Raw genomic sequence first — 23,202 nt, 5'->3', positions numbered from 1 at the left:
AGCAAGGGGCCTAAGATGAAACCATGTTCATCCAAATGATTTAAGCATGCTCTTGTTTCTTCTGTAATGAAAATGTCCATGACAATAAAAGCGTTAACTCTAAATGCAATTGAAAAGCTTGGAGTATTAACATCAGCATTACAGAACATGCACGTTTGCCTGCCTGTTTGTGTAAGAACATTCAGTCTTAAACAACCTGGGTCACGTTGGAGCTAATGAGCTATTTGTAAAATGGTTAGGTTTCGATGACTCACACAATAGTTGGGTAGATACGTCTAGCTTGTCAGTATCTTTTGTATTAATTTTAATTTTTTTTAATAAAGTTGATCATTTTCGGGTATATGTCTTTTTTACTTGTACATCTACCTACCCTTGATCTAGTAAATGATCAAAGGCGAATTTAGTATAAATTATATTTTTATTCAGATATTTCTTACAAAAAAAAATACATGAAGTTTTTAATTTATAAAGCTACCATTCACGCATCTGAGTTCTGGTAATTTCGCAATCACTTCTTCACACACAATATAAGTTTTTTCATTGCTTTACTCTTTAAACTTGTATAGTTTTTTCCTATGTAAGATTTTACACTTTTCACAGATGGTGATTTCACTTTACGCCGTACATTTTCAGCGATGGTCTCAATAATGACATCTTCTGTATGTTGAAACGGCATAACAGTCAGATCCAGAAGATACCGGTCAACACAAGGGCTGACTTCCTAAAGAACAGCAAACGTTGTTTCTTGCAGTACAAATGGATAATATTTTTGCGTTTCTTGAATTTTCTCCAAAGCCACTATATAATTTCCAAAAGATATAGTCATGTGCAAATGGAAATTTCCACAGTCGATGCATTGTTGCTTCTCTTAGCCATCAAAGAAGAGTATCATGAGTTTAAAGTTATTTTTGAACAATTTCCACTCTTGAGGATTCAGGATTATACTTGCATGAGGATGACTGGCCTGAAGTTTCACTGCTGAGGCAAGCTTTCCATCTTCTTTTAATTCAACACCGACAATAATTTGTTTTGCGAATGACGAATTCAGGTTGTATGTGATCGCATGTAACATTTGATTTCGTGGGGTATACGGCATGATGAATATCTCACTGAAGCTTGTCACAGACTGAACGATAATTGGAAAACTGTTTACAGACACTTATACATTTGTCTCCATAAATTCAATGGAGTTGAAGCGTCCACCCAAATACACCATTTCAAGATGCTGATCTTCACAGACTTTCTTCATTTGCATAAATAGATTTTTATCTTCTTCAAACAGTTTTGCCATTCTTTGAGGTAGAAAAACGGTGAATTTGTTTTCTATGATCGTTCTCGTTCCATATTTTGTTTTAGCCTCCTTAATATCCGTTATTTTGCATCCCTTGTTAACCTCTAGGTCTGTCATCTTCTTTGTTAGAAGAAAATCTTCACTGCGAGCGGTTTTGTTTAATTGTAGGAAATCCATTTTTTTCTTCTCCTTCACTGCTTCTTTTCTTCAAGATTCACACTTTTAAATTTCCTTGGTATAGTTTATATATCGGTTTGCACTTGAATGACTTACTTCAGCTCTTGAATGTTCTTTAGGAATACGTTTAAACGACTCTTTATCTCTTGTTGCTTTTCTTCTTTACAATCTGGCATCCGACAACAAACTGAAGAAAGAGAAGAACCAGCCTCCTCTTATAGACATCTACCCCCTCCACCAAATTTCTGGAGACTTTTGCGTAGTATTTCACCATATGATGCAATAATTAAAATAAGAGTGAAAAAAATAATGCGTCTTTAAACTTTTATTCAATTTACTTCACAAAGCTAAGGTTTCCAGGAATCATGATGACATCATCGTAATGGAATTTTGTTTATCGAGAATTGTTTAACATTATATGAAATATGACACCCCTGTCGGCAAATATCAAAGGAGAACGTTTAATTATAATTTAGTTCACATAGATAAGGATTCCAGGAATCGATGAAGACGTCATCAGAATGGAATTTTGTTTACCGAGAAACGTGTTCGAACCTGCATGATCTTGGAAATTTTCAATGACGCATTATTGTGATTAATATTTAATACATAAAAAATTATATTATTTTAGGGTGAAAAACTTCAATTTCGGGAATAACAGGTATTAAATAGTCTAATATTGCGATATCATATATCATATCATATTCCATATTTTTGGGGCTGAAAATATCCATTCCCATGATTTTTAAGTATTGATTTCCAATACCGATAGTGTGGATCGTTCAAAACTGTGATTCTTTAGTCAACACAAGGAGCGAAACCAATCTTACAGCCTTCTGCACTCTAGTCACGAGTTTGTTATTCGAACGGAAAAAGTGGTCCAGAACCCGCCTTACCTATCTACTCACCTGCCTCCCAAAAAAGGTTTCATCTTCGGAGAAAGAAAATGCGTAATTTGTTTCCTTTTTGGGAAATTTTGGATTTTCGAAAAATCCAGGGTTTTCGAAAAATCCAGGGTTTCATCGAAACATGCAAAACTTTTTAGGGATTGAAGACGATTGTCCACGAAAAAAAACTATACTAATAGCTTTAACTTCCAACCAACCTTCACCCTCCCCGCAGCGTCTCAAATAGGACCCCAAAAAAACTATATTTTTATGTATTTTTGTTACTTTTTAGCAATTTCCGTCGTCTTCTTCATACACGTAATTACTAATAGAAAATTTTAATATTTACCATGAGTTTTTTTAACAATTTTCAATTTGTTGAAGGAAAGGTAAATTTTTTGAACAGTTATTTGTTCTAAAAAATTTTCAAAAATTATCGTATTTTCCAGGGACTAGGAGCGAAGCGTTGCTCGCCCTTTTCTCTTCTATAGCCAAAGAGTCTCAGAAGGCAGGTCAGCCTCTTCTCTCCACAGTCCTCCAGTAGAGTAACTTAACTTGGTGTCATGAGTTTCGTTGCGGGGAGAAGAGAAGTGATCTCGGTGAGTCCCCTATCGGAATGGTTGAGAATTCTGTGGCCAGCTGTGGTGCTTGAATCTGCTTGCGCGAAGAAAAGGGAAACAGGGTGAACCTCGAAGCCTTGCAATGCGCTACGCGAAAATCTCAGGACTAAACGTCGCAATGCTTGAATTGCATATTGCAGCAAAGACGCGTTCTCGGTTGAAGAAGCTCTCCGCAAGCTTCGCAAGCCTCGCCGAGAACAGTGGTGTAGTCAGGGGCGGGTCTTGGGCCCCCGAAACAAAGTTCTTCATTATTTAATTCCCTTTTCCCCCACTCTTTGCCTATACATAAATCTGAAGCCCCCTTCAGAAAAAATCGAAGCCCCTCCCGAAAACATGAAATACTGAAGAGCGTCCATCATTAACAAAAAATGAACAATTTTCTATTGAATACTTTCATTTTTAAATAATATATCCTTCACTTCTGAACAAACATTTCAACTTTTTACCAAATTAGTTTAATTTTAAACCAAAAAATATGAATTACAAACAAAAAAGTTCATTTTCATCCCAATAGTTAAATTTTAAACTAAAATAATCAAATTACCACACAAAATAAAGTAGGTAAATTTGCGCTTCAAGACTTAATTTTAATCCGACAAAAGCGAATTTTGTAACAAAACAATTACATTTACAAACAAAGTGATGATTCTTCAATGAAGAAGATTTATTTTCTAGAAACAAATTAGTTTAATTTTTCATGTAATTCAGTTATGAACGTTCATATGAATGAAATAAAGAAAAAGTTATTTTTCTAATTTTTGTTTTCCTTAAATCAATTAGAAGGCCAAAAAATAATATTCTGTCCGCAAGAATTTTCGAATATAAATGTTTTTAAACAGTTACCTGCCCTTACACATCACTCATTATTCAAACCTACCTTGTAAAAGTTTGATTGTCGAAATTTAACAAAATAAAAACGTCCGAAATCCTCTTTTCTAACCCCACGAATAATGGAGTCGGTGGGAATGCTTAGCAAGACTCCTAAAAATCAACATTACTATATCCACACCTGAAATGTCAACAATGACAGGTTTGATTGTTGATATTTGAAAATGTACAAACATAAAAAATCCGCTTTTTTATCCTACGAATGATGGAGTCAGTAAGAATGTTTGGGAAGATCTCTAAAAAACTACCCTTACTATACACACACCTACAATGTTCAAAATTACAAGAAGGTTGAGTTCGTTAACCAGCCATTTCTGATAACAATTCAAAAACTTAGAGCTCTTTCAAAATTGTTGAGACTACTTTAAAAAAAAAATCAAAATTCTATCGTCAGTCATTTATAGCACACAAAATTATTCACAATTTATCCCAATGACTTGTTTGGATAAAATCAAAATTACAAAAGTTATAGGATTTTCAAAATCCAAAAAGCCAAACGAAAATGGACATTTAAAGTAAAAAAAAGCGTGATATGGAAAAAAGTGAAGAAGAGAAAAACGTTAATTTTCCAAGATCCTCCATTATTATTTTATCAACTTTTTGAATTTTGTTTTAAAAAATCGAAATTTCAAGTGTTGATCACAAAAAAATGAATTGCATTCTAATCCATAATTAGAAGGAAATAATGCGAAAAATGACTTTCACGAATTTCATCAAATGTCGATGTTCTGAGGCCCCCTGAGTTAGAAAAACAAAATTTTGCGCCTGTGTCTGTCTGTCTGCCTGGCGTCGTCGTCGTTATTGTTGATACAATTTTAGATAACAACTAAATAAGTTAAAACAAAGCAAAATACGAAAAGAGATAGATTGACTAAAATTGTGCAACTAAAAGAGATCTACTAATTTGTCTTGAATTATTTTCTTTATAGGATAAGTAGTTTTTGTTTTCTTGATGAAAAACAAAATTGGAAATAAAAAAATTGAATTGTGTGCAAACGATACAAGCTACGAGAATAAATGAGACAAAATTCATTCAGCGAACAAGGATTTACAAATTTTTTATGAATATTTTTATTTTTTTTGAGATGAAGCGGAATTTTTCTTCAATCGTAAAAAATAAGATTAAAAATAAAAAATCTATATAAAAGCAAGGCAATAAGTATCAGTATGTTTTTATTTCCATACATATTATGAATTTTAATGATACAAATTTATTGGAATGTTACATGTTTCAGCTCAGCTAAGAATATAATTTAATGCAAAATAAGAAACGAATATTAAAGTAATCACGATAAATACAATTTGTACTTTATGTTTGAATATCTTAAGAAGCAACCCCAGGCAGAGTTGCATAAAAAGATATTATATTTAATATAAAAGTGTTGAGCATAATTTAGAAAAGTTTTTTTTTTACGCACAAAATGGAGTTTGTTTGTACGAATAAAACAAAATATAAAAAAGTAACTTTTCTCTTCTATTCATCCGAGTCGAAATTTAGGCTCTACTTTCAAGCCGTATCTCCTACCTTCGTAGGGGCTGGAAGCTGTAACTTAGATTCTAAATAAGCAGCGATTTCAATGTAATTTAGACCCTACTTTAACACTAAAAGTGTCCGAAATCGGCCGTTTTTCCACGTTTAGTGTCAAAGTAGGGTCTGTATTTAAAATAAATTAGACCCTCTTTTAAAGTTCAAACTACTACTATAGGACTTGTAGCATCAAAGCTGGTTCTCTATAATCTTACATTAATATGAATGAATAAAAATAAGTTTGGTTATTTATCAGAAAAAAAATAAAATAATATCTGTGATATAAATATCAAGGATATTCGCAGTTATTTTTTAGACATATTAATAGAAATTTTTTGATAATGAGGCTAAAGCATAGTGTACTGAAAAATCCGCAAGTGCTAAGAAACGAACCCGAGATCGCACGCTTCAGATGGCTGGCGTTCTTGGAGTACTTCAGCTCATATGCAAGATTTGTATGGTTTTTAATCGTGCAGTGTACTTGAAATCTTTAAAAAAATAACGAAATCTCATATTAGAAAATATCACCTGTTAAGTGTAGTTGTTTCTTGCGTGCGGTTAGACGCCATTTTTAGGTTATTTCGTTATGATACCAGCACCAAGAGTTGGCGGCTATTTTGTTCATTCTGACAAATGAACCAAAAAATAAAATCAAATTGATCCGAATGGACAGATCATTATGATCTTGAGAGTCAAATGACCATTAAAGCAAAATGTCCCGCAACAAAATTGATCTCTTTTTGTTACTGTGTAGGTTCTGTTTTTTAGAAGTATGCTACGGTATATGCTTTAAAAGAACTTGAGGCTACTTATTTGAATTTAATCTGTGTTATTTATTATTTAAATGAATACAATGTCAAAGTTGATGATTTCAATAAAAATATTTTTTTATCTCTTTATTAAGCGAAGATTTAAAAAAAATTAATTCAGCATCATAATTAATCCAATTATACTAAAAAATAAAAATATTGAATTCAAGATTCAATCTAATATTCATCAGGAAATACGTTTATATTAACAATAACAGTACTGGTTTTATACCCAATTGTCTCGTCGTCTCAAAATTCGAGATGAATACTCTCTAAATTCTCTAAAGAAGAATTCCTTAATGAAATAAATTTTTTAATATTCGGGCTGTAAGTCTGCTGAATTAAGGGCATGTGATACTTACAGTTTCCCCGGCTTTTTTTTCCACAAAAATGAAAATTTTTAAAAACTGAATTCGGAGATGTTATAAAATATCATAACGGACGTCCCGGACTCTTTTTTGAGAGATAATAACAAAAAAAATTTATTGTGCTAAATAAAAATTTTATGCATATGTATTATTTTGAGGTTACGTCGTTTTTCATCTCTGCCATTCCGATAATCTGGAAATTATTTATGAAATAAACTTTTCTGATTGCCTGCAAAAAGAGTCAGTCTTGGGAGGTTATTTACTATGTTTATTTGCAAGTCAAAAGTTTTCGGCCAAAATATTGCGCAGTTTGGAAGTAACGCACAGGAGAATTGTAACATACATAACCTCCGAATATGCACACGTTGTTAGCAATATAAAAAAATTTTTTGAAAAAAAAATCACAAATAAAGTGTGCGGGGACGTCCGTTAGCATGTTCGCTATCATTTCCAAAATTTTTAATACAAAATATTGATTATTTTATAAAAAAAGCCATCGGAACCTAAAACTGGTAAAATCGATACTAATTCCTAAGCGCTATGCAAATTAATTAGATTTTGCTAAATTAAAACTTTTGAATTAAACCAAAAAAAAGTGTGTGGGGACGTCCGTTAGCATGGTCGCTATCATGTCCCAAATTTTTAAGACAAAATATTGATTATTAAAGAAAAAAAGCCGTCGGAACCTAAAACTGGTAAAATCGACAATTTTCTAAGTATCACATGCCCTTAACTGCGGGATAAATATACTCTAACTCATATAGAAAATACTTAACTGGTTTATACATGACAGTTCAATTTTGAAATTAAAGTAATATGTGAGGTTGTTTTGTCATTTAAAAGTACCGGAACTTTTCCAGCTTTTTAATATTTGATCATATTTATGGATTTTGAGTTTTATTATGATTCTTTGATTGAATGTACTAAAATATTATTTTATTTTAATTGTTAATTGACATGGTGCAGTGCTGCCAACCCTCAATAGAGGTTATTTCACTGAATCAATATGTAACCTATCTCTGATTGTCAGTCATCCATTTCTAGCTATTTGAATCAGTAAAATTTCGCTGATTCAGATTTAGAGAGTAGTCTATTATTTTTCATGCATTTGGCTGTTCTTATTCTCCAATAAATATGATAAAAAAATTAAAACAGTTAACATTTTCTAACAAAAATAAATGTTGTTTCCTCCTAAATCAAGTGGTGGACACGTTAATAGTAATATTCCACTAAAAAAATGTTTAAGAAGCTCTCAATTATTATTGTTTAGTAACAAAAATGACCAAACGATTGGAAAAGTGGTACTGTTCCTTGGGAAAAATTATTTTCTTCACAATATCATGTAGCAAATAAATGAAGCGTAGTAATGTAATAAAAATTTAATGACAATCGGTGAATTTAATTATCATTATTAAATATATATTTCAATATATTTTTCAAATTTTTCATTTCATGCATAATATTTGTTGTTAGCGATAGAAAATATTTTATTCTTATAATTTCTTGTAATTCTCAATCACCTACGGGACTATTTAATACACAAATTTTAATTAATCATTGATAAAAATGTTTATAATTACTTACTAATCAACAATACTTAGTAATTTTCCATTATGAATATCATTCTCATACAAATTTTCAGCATTTTCAATTAAGACAAAATATTTTTCGGTTATTATGCATTGCAAAGAAGTATTGACTTATATATAAATAATTAATGACAATTGGGTTAAATCTTGAATGAAATATTGTTGTTAATTAAGTGTGCATTTAGTCATTAAGATAACCAATGAGTTCAATTAGCTTATAGATTATAGATGTTGATTATAGATTTCAAGGTAACACTGTGCAAATGTGGCAATTTTGTTAAAAAAAATAATTTGTTGATAAGGCTTTACATTGCAAACGGTTCGTCGTACGAAAAAAAGTGCAAGACGCAAAAAAGGTTTTATTTTTGCTCAGCCATGTTAAAAATTATTTTATAAATTTTTTGTCTAAATAATGAAGTTGTTAAAAAAAAATTAATGAAAATTGACCCACATTTCGAAAACCTACTCAAGAGATTCGTAAACATTGGCCTTTTTTGACCTTTTAAAAAAGAGTAATCTCCTGGACCTATTAGTGCATACCAAAGTGTTGGTGACTACCGGAGTATAAGTACACTGTAAAAAAGATTTGTGTAAAATTACAAAGTTTCGGAAAATTACATATTGTATTATTGTAAATATCAAACACTTCATTGTGGGATTTTTCAAAAGTGTGAAATTACATCCTCTAGCGATGTAAATAAAAGGACCCTCAAACAGCAGTGTAATATTACACACTAGATAAAAATAAAATTCAGAAGAGGAAATTCAGTCGGAGTGTGTAAAAATACCATGCGTATCACTTTCCTGTGATAGAAAATTACATCGAGATTTTTACTTGTAGCAAAGATCTTTAATTTTAACATGGCGGAAACTGTAAGATTTTTTATTTATCATTAATTGAAAATTTGGAATAATTAATCAAATAATATGAGAATACGAAAGTGTCTCTCGTTTTCCTTGTTTATCGATGCCTTCATCCTCAAATTTTGGAGAATTTTTATTCTTAATGCGAGGAAACTGATAGCTATGATCAACTTTTTTGACCGAACTTTTTTGGCCGAATTGTAATATCATAATAGATTCAAGTGTGAAATTCATCGCTAGGTGGATTTTTACAATTTTCCGTAGTTACTCCGAAACACAAGGGTCCTTTTATTTACATACACCACAGATGTACAATTCAATAGATTTTTTTTACAGTGTAATAAAACATACTCTAATTTCAGACCTCACTGAAGTTTGCAACGCTAAAAAAACGAATGTACACAAAATTTGTTTTGCGCGAGGCCTAAAATTTAAAAGTTCTACATGGATCTATTTGATAACCAAACGTACTCGCAAAACTGTCACCCCCTAGCACCTTCGGAACACACCCCAATCCTACCCCTAAAAATCTAAAAAATCATACAAAATGACAAAACTTCTAGACCCGAAATGTCAGTGTTGATTATAACATTTAGTGTTCCAGTTGATGTCCAAAGATAATAAAAAAAAGTTTTATTACCTTATCTCTTCCGGAATCCAATATAATAAAAAAAGTAAAAATTTTCAAAAAATTCCCCAAATTCCAGACCAAAAATATTATGCTTCATAATTTTTCCATTTGATGTCCGAAGGTACTAAGCAAAGTTTCATTCCCTTATTACTTCCGGAACACCCTCCTTTTCAACCCCCAATATAATAACGAATCACAAATGTTGTACATTACACCGTTGCTAATTGCACCGTTGGCAGTTTGCAATTCTTGAAAGAAATTATTGGACTGCTGTTACTGAGTAAAACAATAATATCTTGAAGCAAATGCAGTCATTGCGGCACCCAATAGGAAAAATGTAAAGTTTTCAGTTTACCGAAATTCTCTATCTCTCTATCTCTACCCCTCTCTCTAATTTGCTCTATTTTAAACATAGGGATATTCTAGTGTTCAAATTACGCAATTCCGGATAAATATACGATTGATATTATGTTTTTCTAAGTATCTATAATAGTAAATTCACAAAATAGCAATACTTATCAAAAGGAAAATTTTAAGAAAACCTACATTTCATTATATTTATTTTAATTTTTCCCAGTGAGTGTCCCGTATCTCATTTATAATTTATAAATATTTTTAACATAAAGAAAAATGTTAGGAAATTTATAATTCTAAATCTCTCTAATGCTTCTCTTTATATAACAATAGATTTGTTATTTAATAAACAATTCTAATTAAACGTGTTGGGGAGGACTAACAGATGTTAGTCTGATAACGCTGCACTGAATTTGGCTTATTCCCTTTACTTTCACTTCTGCACCCTTACCACATGAATTACTGCTAAACTTTTTCCCTTATTCAATGTTTCAGAATAAAAATCGATAGAGTGACTAACACCTTAAAATCCTGTTCTCATTAAAATATACATCATCAATCCGCTTGTTGACATTCTACCGGCAATTTTTATGGTTATGTTTATAGAACAACAACAAAACTGGAACGGGTTTAGTTGGAATGAAAAGACAATTTTTGCACTAAATCTTTTGCAAGAAAGTTTCCTCTATTATTTATTTTCGCTTTGAAAAATGTTACATACGTTTCAAACCAATCATATATTTATTTATTATATTCAAAAAAATGCACACGTGCTAACTTCTGTAAATTTCAAATTTCTATCCCCGCTTTAGCCGCCGTGTGTGCTGTCTGTCATATCCAGTTAATATCAAGGTCATGTCCGTACCCAATAGGACCACCGGTTGGTTTCGGACCACGCTACCCTAATTTGAGACATTTTAAGTGATTTTTTTTATTTTCCAAGATTTAATAAAAGTGTTAAAAAAATTAGAATCATTTGAAAAAATGCTTCAAATTTTTTAAAGGATTTCATAAATTCAAACGTCAGCCGTCCTGGTCGGAGCGCCAACTGTCGAATAAGTTCACTGGCCCTGATGCTAAGAAAATCTACTACTACATACACCTACACGGTCGACGTATAGGGCTGAAACAATCGTAACATTTGATGCACTTACAAGTGTTGGCTAAAGCTCGCTGCTTCTCATTGGTTAATTACACCCAACTTTCAAGCTTTTTTGTGGCCAAACTAAGCTTCATACAACTTTTTGCTACAGGACTTGTTTGTTTATTTTTTGTTCGTTGTTACATAGTACAAGGGGTCACGAGTTGAGCTTATCGCACAAGCTGAAGGTAAATACTGAACCCTCACAAGCCAAGAATTTCCTATGCGCACGTGCATCACACGATATTTTTTGCGACATTGAGAGACCTGTTACAGAACTTCCAAAACCCTGCCGTGTTGCAAAAAATTTTTATTCAATTAATATTCTTTTTTTTTACAGGAGAAGTACAACCGACCACATCAATGCGCACTTTGTCCAAAGGCTTTTGCGCAACCGCAGTCCCTAGCCAACCACACGGAGCGTCATAAACGGGTCAAAGACACTCAGAAGCGATTCCTGTGCGAAGTTTGTAGCAAATGCTTCGCTCAAAGTGGTTCCCTCGTCGCTCACATGCGCACTCATACCGGTGTTAAACCATACGTTTGCAACGTTTGTACTAAGGCATTTACGAAAAGCACCTACTTACAATTGCATTTACGAACTCATAGTGGAGAAAAACCATATATTTGCCAATACTGCAGCAGAGCTTTCGCCCGAGCTAATACTTTGGCTAGACACATAACGATGCATACAGGTGAAGCAAAATATCATTGTCAGATATGTATGAAGTCTTTTAGGAGATTGACTTCCCTTAACGAGCATACCTATACTCACACCGGTCAGAGGCCTTATGCGTGTAAGATATGCGCAAAAAGATATAATAATGCAGGTTCTTTATATGCTCATACCAAAAAGTGTAAGTCTCAGCAACAATCCGGAGTTGCACCGACGTATGCAGTCAGTACTGAGTCGGCGGATAACAGCATTCAGAACAATGCAGTACCTTCAATGATTCTGTACTCTCATAAGAAGTTAGTAGAAACATCCTCGGTGGGTCAAGTAACGCCTACGTCTCAGTTTATGGTGACCAATGTTAACAATCAGAAATCACTGACCACTAGCATAATTCAACCGTTCACAGTTGAAGACCCAAATCTTTATGCAGTAAACGCAAAGCAGTTTAAGAATTCGTACTATGCAATATATCCCAATATTTAAGATATTTTTTTATAATGTTTAGGACAGCGTTTCAGCAATCTGTCCGGATGGAGTAGAATGAAATCGCACTTACATGTAATTTCCATTTGTCATTCCAGTTTTTACTAATTTTGTTATAAAACTCAGTACTGAATGTACTTCATAATTTAGTTTTTATTCTCGAATTATTGATAAGTCGCTTATTTTAAGACAACGCCATTTCTATTGCGTAGTTTGCAACGGAAAAGGGATGTTGAAAATTTTTTATTTTAACATTGAAGCTTTTGCATGTTGAGTTGATCATGAATTTTCGTCTGTAGATTAACAATACTAGGTTAATCTTTGAGGCGATTGTTAATGAAAAAATTAGGAAATTGTAACTATATTGAAGTGGTCTATTTGAAAAGATATCATGGTTCATCAAAAGAAAATCACTTCAAGAATTTTGCAATAAAAAAATAAAACAATAGTTAATCCTTCTAATAATAACTCCAAAGTAGATTCCACGGTTGTCAACGAGGGGGCCGCAAAAAGTACTCGTTTGTCCACAAGGCTAGTTGAGGGAACATCAAGTTTGCAAAAATTGGCCACGTCGTATATAAAACGCATCTTTTGGAAAGTTTTTATGCTGAATTACTAGTATACTCGTATGAATCATTTCAAATCAACATCGGAATTCGACACAGGTAAACTTTTCATTTCAAAGTTGTTAATTATGAAATATTTCTTTACCAGGATACTGAAGAAGGCTTTTTAAAGTATAATGAAAGTAGTGGTAAGAAATAAAAGGTCACACTTCATATAGGCGTAAGTGCCAAATTTTGGAGATGAGTCTCGTTGGCCTAAAATAATTTTTTTAACCTGACTCATATTTCTGAAGAAGATTATGGTCTAGTTCGATTAAGAAGTGAGGCAAAATCCATTTTTTTTATAAAGTTATCTGATCTTTTTACCTGTTTCTTCCACCATTCAATAGAGCAAAACAATATCTCGAAAGTACTTTTTTTATTATTTAAACACATAAAAAAGTTATGCAACTCTTTGTGTAGTGTTAAGAATTTGTTTAGATTTATTTTAATTTTTATTATATCTAGAATTTTTGGATTTAAAAAAAAATACTTGCTAAAGCAGAAAATCGATTTACCCGGACCGTTCGATTATCGATATAGCTCGCATCGATATCTTTAGTTATGGACGAATAGATGGATGAATGGTAAGAGTTATTATTTTTTTGAATTCGAACTAGTCGCTTCTCTGTGCACTATTCTCTCGAGAAACGTTGAGTGTATCGTTTCTCTCTCGGCTAGAAACCTCTAGTGCGATTCGAAAGAGTGCTTTGCAGTACTATTTTGTATAAGCTCTGTAAATAAGGATAGAATAAATCTTATATTCGATAACATTATAAGTTTTATTTGGACAATCATCGTCTCACTAGAAGTGCTCATCAGCGCATTTGAACCTAAAATTTAGGTCTCATGGCGACCCTGCTTGATATGAACGTATAAATATTTTGTGGTGGTTTTACCAGAATAGTGCCTTTATTTCTTAAACATTTTAGCGATTCCTGTCAGGAGCTAGTGGGACAGATTGTGATGTATTGTGAGTTGTAAAAATGCGTCATTTGGTGGCGTCTCATCTTCTATCCTTTTTTCTTGGTTTTGGAAGCCATTTTGGGCACCATCATTTAGTGCACAACTATTTGTGCCTAGTATCATAAATTCGACACCGAGGTGCCACGTGCGTAGTTACGAGCACCGCATTTGTGGAACTTTGTGCAATTATATTGACAAGTTCTTTTTTGTGCCTTTTTTTTTAAAGTTAGTGTTTGTCATGAATGCGAAATTGTTGCCTTCCTTAACCTTTGAGAAACTGCTTGGACAGCAGAAGCGCCCATTTGAAACATTGGAACGCCATTATCAATCTGCAACACGAGTCAGTGGTGCTCAACTCATCGTGGTTGCGTTACAGAATAGACTTCGACTCATCTCGAACATTTGGGAATTATGTGTCATCACGGAGACAAATACAAAATTTGAAACCGGATTTCAGTGATCCTTACTCTGTGTCTCGTTGTTTTGAAAAGGCCGAAGATTATTTTTTAACAACTAATGACAGCATTTACCAGAGGATCTCGGAGTTGGAGAAACAGAACTTGGATGTATCAATGACCGACGCGTCAACGCCTTCAACTGCAGCTCCAATTCAGCATCGCCTGTCTACAACGTTACCTGCGATCAACATTCCTAAGTTTTCCGGCAAGGTGACAGATTGGGCAACTTTTAGGGATTATTTTACTTCTTTGGTGATTAAAAATAGTTCAATTGATGATTTGCAAAAGTTTCAGTTTTTAAAGTGTTCTCTGGATGCTTAATTATTCAAATGGTGCCAGTGATATATTGGTAAATCATGTTGCGCAAAAACTTGATTCTAATAGTAGATTAGCGTGAGAATTACAATTAGAGAATACAACCGAGTATCCGCATTTTTCAACATTGTTCGATTTCCTTGATTCTCGTGTAAGAGCTTTAGAAGCTGTACAGCGAATTGATGACATTAAACGAAAAGCGGAAACAGCACGGTCTCATGTATCGAGTACAAATAGTTGCCCTCTCTGTAACTTAGCACATAGATTATTTACGTGTTTCGAATTCAAAAAGAAAACTGTTTTGCAACGTTTGCAATTTGTAGAAACAAAACGATTGTGTTTTAATTGCCTTAATAGTGGACATTCTGTGAATACATGTCCGAGTTTGCTTTCACGTTCGCAATGTAGATCCAAGCATCACACATTCTTGCATTTAGGTCGAAGTGAAAAAACCCGGGATCGAAATTGGAGAAAAAGGGGAATGAAACTCCGGTTACCTCGGAGCATCAAACCACGTGGACTTTGATAACCAATGAGTTAGTTAATGCTTTGAAAATTCGTACTGCGCGTTTAGAAGATGTTGAACTTGTCGGTCTGGGAAATGACTCAGCTGGCGAATCGCATGGTATGGCGCCTATCAAGATTCGATCTCGTACGGGCCAAGGGCCAGTTTTCTCGACAAATGCATTGGTCACGAAGTATTTGACAGATTACGTGCCAACAGTTTCTTCGGATGTTCTGCGTGAACCACATTTGCAAGGTTTAGATTTGGCAGATGATAATATCCACGGTCCCGGGCGGATTCATATTATCATCGGTGCTGACCTTTATGGTTTAATTTTATGCAACGGTCTAAGAAAAGGTGGTCGAAATGATCCTGTAACGCAGAATACGGCTTTTGGTTGGATTATCTCCGGGAAAACAATCGATTTTCGGTCTAAACGATTCAGCGTTTTTGGGAAATTGAGAAACTTCTTCACGCATCGCGTCTTACGTAATCGGAGCTAGATTGTGAAGCACATTTTTTGAATTCACATTCCCGATTGAAAGATGGTCGCTGCGTGGTGCGACTGCCGTTCATATCGGGTCCCCCACTTGACGACTACGTAAGACGCGATGCGTGAGGAAGTTCCTCAATTTCCCAAAAACGCTGAATCGTCTTGTTTACCTCAATCTGCGAGATACAATGATGCGCAATTGCTTCTGTGGGAGCTATAACATTAGACCGACAATGGATTGTTTTCCCGGAGATAATCCAACCAAAAGCCGTATTCTGCGCTCAAATCAGCTGAAAGGTCATTATCTGCTTTATCGAAGAAACATCTTCGTTCGCATGAACTTTTTAAGCAATATAACGCTTTTCTGACTCGAAAGTACTTTTCTTTTATTATTTCAACAAATAAAAAAGTTATGCAACTCTTTGTGTAGTATTAAGGATTCGTTTAGATTTATTTTAATTTTTATTATATGTAGAATTTTTGGATTTTTAAAAAAATACTCGCTAAAGTAAAAAATCGTTTTACCCGGACCGTTCGATTATCGATATAGCTCGCATCGATATCTTTAGTTATCTTTAGTTATGTATACATATTTTGTGGTAGTTTTACCAGAATAGTGCATTTGATTCTTAAACATGTAGCAAAATAAGAATTTTTGGGGGATGCGCCGTTTGTTTACAAAGGTTTTCACGGATATGGATGCTTCTTTCAGGATGATATTATGACGATTTGATAAAGCCGAACAGTACTTCGAAAAGTTTTCGCATTTTTTTGGTTTAAAATTGATTGTGTAAAATTTAGACAGTTTTTTGTTTCTCCTGTAAAATTTCGACTATGGTAGTTGAGTCTGCATGTAGTGTGGCCCTTCATAATATCCGCAGTAATTGAGTTTGAAACACTGATCTTCGTTTTAAGGTGGAAATACAATACCGTCTACGAGTATAAGGACACCTAAAAATACTAGCGATTAAAAACATGCACTAACTTCTTGTAGTATATTTCCAAAACAAAGTTGGAAATTTAATTTAGTTTCACGTCAAATCAGCCCTATTTGAACCATTCTTGATAAAGAGGGAGTGAGGTAATAAATGAGAAAGGCCAGGCTCATTTATGATTTTATCCTAATTTCAAGATTCAACTTCAACTCCTGGAAAAATCTATGAAATTAATGTTTAAAATTTAAAATCTGAAAAACGTAAACCTTGAAAAATATGCTCTTAAAAATGAGTCCAAAAAACTTATCTCGTTTTATCTCGTCATATCTCGTTTCCGTGAATTGACAAATGACTGCAGATCGAGCACCGCTCGACCAAGCGATTTTTGTCTTGCCTACGTCTTTACATTTTTAATTATAATTTAAGAATCAATATTTTTCTAGATTTTGCCAAGAGTTGAAGTTGAGGTTTGGAAAATGGCAAGAATTATTAATTAGCCTGGTTCTTCTAACTTATTAACTTAGTCTCTGTTACTACTGGGCGGCACTGTATGTCATTTGAGGGGCTTTCTTATCTAATAAATTAATTTCACTGGTTTCTTTACACAATTTGTATATAATATTGTTTTAATATTATGTGAAGAAGATCTGTTGAATGTACCAATTTAATATGATAGTGCTAAAGAAAATAAGACTCATAATGTTTACCGCCCTACATTTTTGGGTAAAATGCTATTATTAGTATATAAAATCACAAGTAGTGTTGGGCACTTCTTTATTGCGGGGAGGTAAATGTTCGCAGGACAAGTAGTAAAACCATGGCCGTATACCATGGTTATGCTACTGCGTGAAGAACTATGACCGAAGGCCATTATTTTCCTGGTCGTCCTGTAAACATTGAGTACCCACGTAAAGACGTGTATAATACTGTGAGTGATGTAAGATATTTCCTTCGAGCCCACAATAAATTATGGGCCATAAAGCCCCCTGAAAAGTGATCTTAAGAAAGCCCTTTACCGGAATGATGCGAGAACGTCCTATGAAGTGAATGCTTTTTGATAATGATGGTCATCACTGACCGAACATTCTTCTGTTTTGTTTTATCCATCTTTCAATTTCCTTAAAGTTTACTTTTAAAACACAATGTCAAGCATCAAGGCTATGAAGTTCGCGTCGGACAATAATTCCGAAGATAGTTTGAAATTACCCACATGTCTATGTGCGAATTGTAAACTCCCCAAAGTTCACAAGTTTCAATGCTACAACAGTTAATTTGCTCTTCTATAAATTGTATTTAAATAGGAATAATCTTTCATTTATTAGTTTCCCAATGATTCTTAATTTTGTATCAAATGAAGACACGATCGATTACTCTGAAAAATATTAAATAAGTGTAACTTAGATTAATTGTGTAATAGTCCAGAGAATGAAGGATTTTTTTACCATAAAAGTTTAGAAGGAAAACCAAGCGTACAAGTGTTAAGTGTTGATGCCTGGGATAAAGAACAGTGTGTTTGCACAAAAAAATATATTTACAGAACGAATTTCGCAGTGTTCGAATTTGGCAAAATCGTCTTCTTTCCAAATTGCGGTCAAAGTATTTATCTGTGGGAAAAAATGTTTCATTGGAAATTATAGATATTAAAAAGATCTATATTTTGGCCCGGTGAAAATGGTCATTTTCCAATATCCAGTTAGTTTAAAAAAATGCATGTTTTTTAAAGCCTCTGAAAATATTTGTTTTGGCGTGCTGAATAAATGTGCAAAATTTGAACTCAAAATAATAAATAGTTTTAAAGAAAACCTATTTATTCTTAAAATACTGACTGCTTTTTGACGGAAATAATAGCTAGGACAGCGGTTGCAATACAACAAAAGTGGAAGATTTTGAATACTAACAGTTGTACTGTCATGTGCACGTTGAGGCAAATTGATTTCTACCGGCAAAGTTGGGGCAAAATTGCTTTGAAAAGTTGTTCGTTTTCGTCTCATAAAAAAATGTAACAACATCGTTAATTTTTATCCTGAAAATCCGGGTTAAAATCATGTCACGTCCCGAGCAAAAGGCGAGGATAGTTTGAAATAGTTAGAAAGAGAGAGACCAGTGTGCTGATAATGTCAGGTTGGTAAGGGCTGACCAATTATTTTTTTGTGGCTTCGTTTTATCACTTGTCAGCCCTATGGGGACTGTGTCAGTTCACAGTGTATAAATAGCACGTGTAATTCAGATAGTTTGGATTTGATAAATTTATTAGAAATAAAAACAATTGGATAGTTATAATAAGTACATTAAAACTTGCACTTACCTTTCTACGCTTGAAAGAGCAAGAGAGGTATTGTCTTGTCGATTGGATCTTTGTATATTTTGTAAAGTTGCGACGGAACTCTACCGGATTCGGAACTAGACTCTTTTTGCGGCGACTGAAAAACTCAGGCGAAGGGACTTCAGTAAAATGCTCAAAAACACGTTAAATATTTTGAATTGAACTTCAAAGTGCACGGCTTAATCAGAGCGTTTCTTTGGTCACAATGAAATAGAAGATGCGACTTTGACAAAGCCATTCGTTAACAATATATCGAGTGAAATTATGGTCGCTTTACAGTAAGTTTAAAGGTTGTTTATAACAATTCCTTAAAAGAGTTTCGTCTTTGTTGATGGCTGTCGCGCAATGGCTTAGAGAGAATATAAGTACGAACATAGTGATGCAGCGGGCATTATATATCATCAACTTGCTCTAAAACCTAGGATCTTTCTATAGATGCATTCCAATGCACGTTTTAGAAAATGAAAATTACATCTTATATTGGGATGTTACTATCCAAACGGATCATTATATGCGAGCGAATCGATCTCACATCGCGATACGAGAAAAAAAGGTGGAAGAGTCTGGATCATCGACATTGCTTGACCATTTTACCGAAATTTGCAATAAACCTATACAACCAAGATTCATTAGTATAGCGAGTTAAAGCATGAAGTAAAGACCATATAGAGGAATGTGAAGCGTGCATCAATTCATCCTATTGTGATTTCGGCTACAGATAATGTGCACTCAAGATGCACTGAACATCTTCAACGCTCAGGATTCAGTAGGGTACTACTGCAACCATCAGGGAGCAAGTGACCCTGTGCACTACACCATGTTCGTAATTTTATACCTACAACATCGTCGCAAGATATTTCAAACAGCGTATTAAATTAACTTATGACATCCTCATCTCATCCGTTACTTGACTTAGTCCGTGGCTATGTGGAAAAACCGGGTTCACCCGAGTAAATGTTAAAAAAAAAATTAGAAAGACTTAAAAAAGATTAAAAAGATTTGAAAAATGGTTAGAGTTTTTCTGATTTTTTGGATGCAGTGATTAAGAGATTGTGAGATTGACTAGGGTGTGAAGATATTTTTGAAGATTGAGACATTTGTGGAGAAATTGAGGTTAGGTTTGTTCGAGATTTGTGATAGGGTGGGAGGGCAGGGTTGATTGGCTTGGTAGTAGCAGAGCGGGGTACATACGAAGAAAGGCAAAACTGGTACTAGAACTTAATAATAGATTTAGACAGGGAAGGATAAAAGGCGGGAGCGTTTGAATCGAATTTGTGGATAGCGGAGCGAGTAAAATCGAGGGAAAATCGGATCTAGAACAGGAAGTTTTTACCACACCAAAAGGAGTGATTGATTGAGGCTTTCATCAAAAGAAAGAGAGGGGAGAGGGGAAGCAGAAGAGAAGGGTGATATCGGTTCAAGCTTGAAATAACCAAAAATGTTCAGATCGCCGCAGGAAAAGCATAGTTTTGTAGAGAAGAATGAGAATAGTGAGGGGACTGAAGGAAATGGAGATGAAACTAAAGATCCGATGAAAGAGGAAAGGCTGAAAGAAATTCGCGAAATTATGATAGAAGTAATGGGGATTTCTGAAGAAAAGTAGGAGAAAGGGGGAAAGGAAATAAGGAAAGAAATAATTCACAGAGTAAAACGTAGATAGACTATAACACAGGCCGACAAAATTTGACAAAAGTCAAAAGCAAGAAAGCAGACCAAACATGTCCGAAGGATTTTGATGCGCTGAATCCGAATCCGAACTCAAAATTGCTCCTGTATGTCAGGTTTTCAAGATATCCTAACCTAAAAGCACAAAAAACGCGTTTTTAGCTGTTTTTGAGGTTATGTAATTGTACAAGAAAAATGTGTACCACGAAGTGGTACAGTGGTACAGCCGGTATTAGTTTTTTGTTATAACCCCTAGAAGATCCAATATGGCGACCACAATTTAGGGCTTTAAAAAAGAACAAAGGATCCCGCACACAATACCAACAAAAAAGCGTACAGTCGTTTGGAACCAAACTTTGCACATTGATAAAAAATAAAACATATGGAACCCGTGTCTTCTCATTTCTACGGAAGCCGTTTCCTAGGGGTAGAAACCACCTCTAACAAGCCATAAGCATGCTAACCCACCTGACTTAGGAAAAATAAGTTTAGTCGCATATTTTTCTTGGAATAATGAAGTTCCATGCCACAAGTGGGTTAACCCACCTACCTGCTAATCCACCCAAACCCAGAAATCACCCTTACCAAATCATAAGCATGCTTACCCACCTAACCCTGGGAGCAGCGAATTTAGTCGTTTCCATTTCGTGAAATAATTGAATTCCACACTACAATTGAGCTAACCGTGAAATGAAATTTTTCAATTTAGCGTACTAACCCATTAACGCCGAGATGGTATGCCATTGTCCCTTGAAAATGTTATCTGAGGGGTTTTCGGTGGATCCTTTTTGATTGGCTCAGTTTCTTGTTTTAAGTCCTAGAAGAGCAAATATGGAAAACAGGGCTTTAAAAAAAAATTACTATTATGATTCATTTAATATTGTAAATTTACTTAGGATTTTCCAGTTTACTAAGGCAAGACTCAATATTTTCCAGCCGCTTAAGGCTGGACTTAGGATTGTCCAGCTAAGCAAGAAAGTACTTACTATTTTCCAGTCAATTGAGGCAAGACTTTAGAATGCCCAGCCAATCAAGGAAAGACTTAAGATTGCCCATTCAGTTAAGGCAAGACTTGGGATTGTCCAGCTACGCAAGGAAGTACTTAATATTTACCAGCCAATTAAGGCAAGACTTTAGATTGCCCAGCCAATCAAGGAAAGACTTTAGATTGCCAAGCCAATCAAGGAATGAGTTTGCATTGCCCAGCCAATAAAGGCAAGACTTTGTATAGCCCAGCCAGTCCAGGCAAGACTTTGAATCGCCCAGTCAGTCAAGGCAAGACTGAATCGTCCAGCAAGTCAAGGCAAGACTTACGATTACCCATTCGGTTGAGGCAAGACTTGGGATTGTCCAGCTACGCAAGGAAGTACTTAATATTTTCCTGCCAATTAAGGTAAGACTTCAGATTGCCCAGCCAAACAAGAAAAGACTTTAGATTGCCCAGCCAATCAAGGAAAGACTGAATTGCCCAGCCAATAAAGGCAAGACTTTGTATCGCCCAGCCAGTCAAGGCAAGACTTTGAATCGCCCAGTCAGTCAAGGCAAGACTTTGAATCGTCCAGCAAGTCAAGGCAAGACTTACGATTGCCCAGCCATTTAAGGCAAGGCTTACGATTGTATGTGCAATGAAGGTCAAACTAATTGCTTGTTTTTTTATGGAAACGTTCGCGCTTTATGTCAAACGATCGTTGAAGAGCCTTTCGTTTATGACTAGTAGGGTCATTATTATTTCCTTGCAAAGACCAGCAATAGTCGGCCATCATTCTTACATTGCATCGACCTTGATAATGTTGCTCTTCTTGGTGAAAGTCTTGATGAAAGCGTTCACCTATTTCTTTACTAAATGCTCCAACATTTTCTGGGAAATAATACAAATGAGATTTGAGAAAATGTAATTTCATACTCATCAAACAACCTAATCTTTTAAAATTCTTTAACATACTAGATACAATAATTCTAAACTTTGGATCTCGATTGTTCCCTAAAAATTTCTGTACAACATCTTTGAAACTCAACCATGCATCATTTTCAATAGATGTCATGGTTTTGATAAAGTCATCATCTTTGATAAGTTTTCTTATATCGGGCCCAACAAAAATACCTTCCTTAACTTTGGCATCACTTAAATGCGGAAATATAGATCTGATATAATTGAAACATTCTCCTTCGGTGTTTAGGGCTTTCACAAATTGCTTCATTAACCCTAGTTTTATATGGAGTGGTGGCAATAGTACTTTCTTTCTGTCAGCAAGAGTTTCATAAACAACATTATACTGACCAACTGTCCACTCTAATCTGTCTGGCCATTTCTCCGTTATCCAATTTTTATCCCTTGCACGACTGTCCCAAAGGCAAAGAAAACAAGGATGTTTAATGTTTCCTGATTGTAAACCTATTATAAGATTCATCATTTTGAAGTCATCACAAATAAGCCAATTATGGACATTGTATTTTATTTTTATCAGGAGTAATTGGAAAGTATCATAAGATTCTTTCAGTGTAGTTGAGTGATTTACTGGAATTGCAGCGTACTTACAGTCTGTCAAGTTGAAGCGTGGGTGGCTTTACTCGCAGTCGGTAAGGTGTATCGACATGATTTTGGTGTCAAAATATTAAGAAGAGCTCCCTCTT

General features: G+C 34.4%; 2 protein-coding genes across 2 annotated transcripts in view; one reads left to right on the top strand and one right to left on the bottom strand.

Annotated features, from left to right (window-relative positions):
* Positions 1 to 13,655, top strand: part of LOC117177714 (zinc finger protein 271-like) — a 44,302-nt gene extending 30,647 nt beyond the window's left edge. The window contains exon 3 of the mRNA XM_033368588.1: positions 11,488 to 13,655. Coding sequence (XP_033224479.1) covers positions 11,488 to 12,306 — 819 coding nt within the window. The 3' untranslated portion in view covers positions 12,307 to 13,655. The remainder of the gene's footprint in view (positions 1 to 11,487) is intronic.
* The window catches only part of LOC117177713 (cilia- and flagella-associated protein 44), a 494,190-nt gene that overhangs the window by 101,798 nt on the left and 369,190 nt on the right, over positions 1 to 23,202 (bottom strand). The window lies entirely within an intron of this gene.

Source organism: Belonocnema kinseyi, chromosome 8 (assembly GCF_010883055.1).
Source record: "Belonocnema kinseyi isolate 2016_QV_RU_SX_M_011 chromosome 8, B_treatae_v1, whole genome shotgun sequence".
Taxonomy (NCBI): domain Eukaryota; kingdom Metazoa; phylum Arthropoda; class Insecta; order Hymenoptera; family Cynipidae; genus Belonocnema; species Belonocnema kinseyi.
This window is presented reverse-complemented; position numbering and strand designations above follow the sequence as displayed.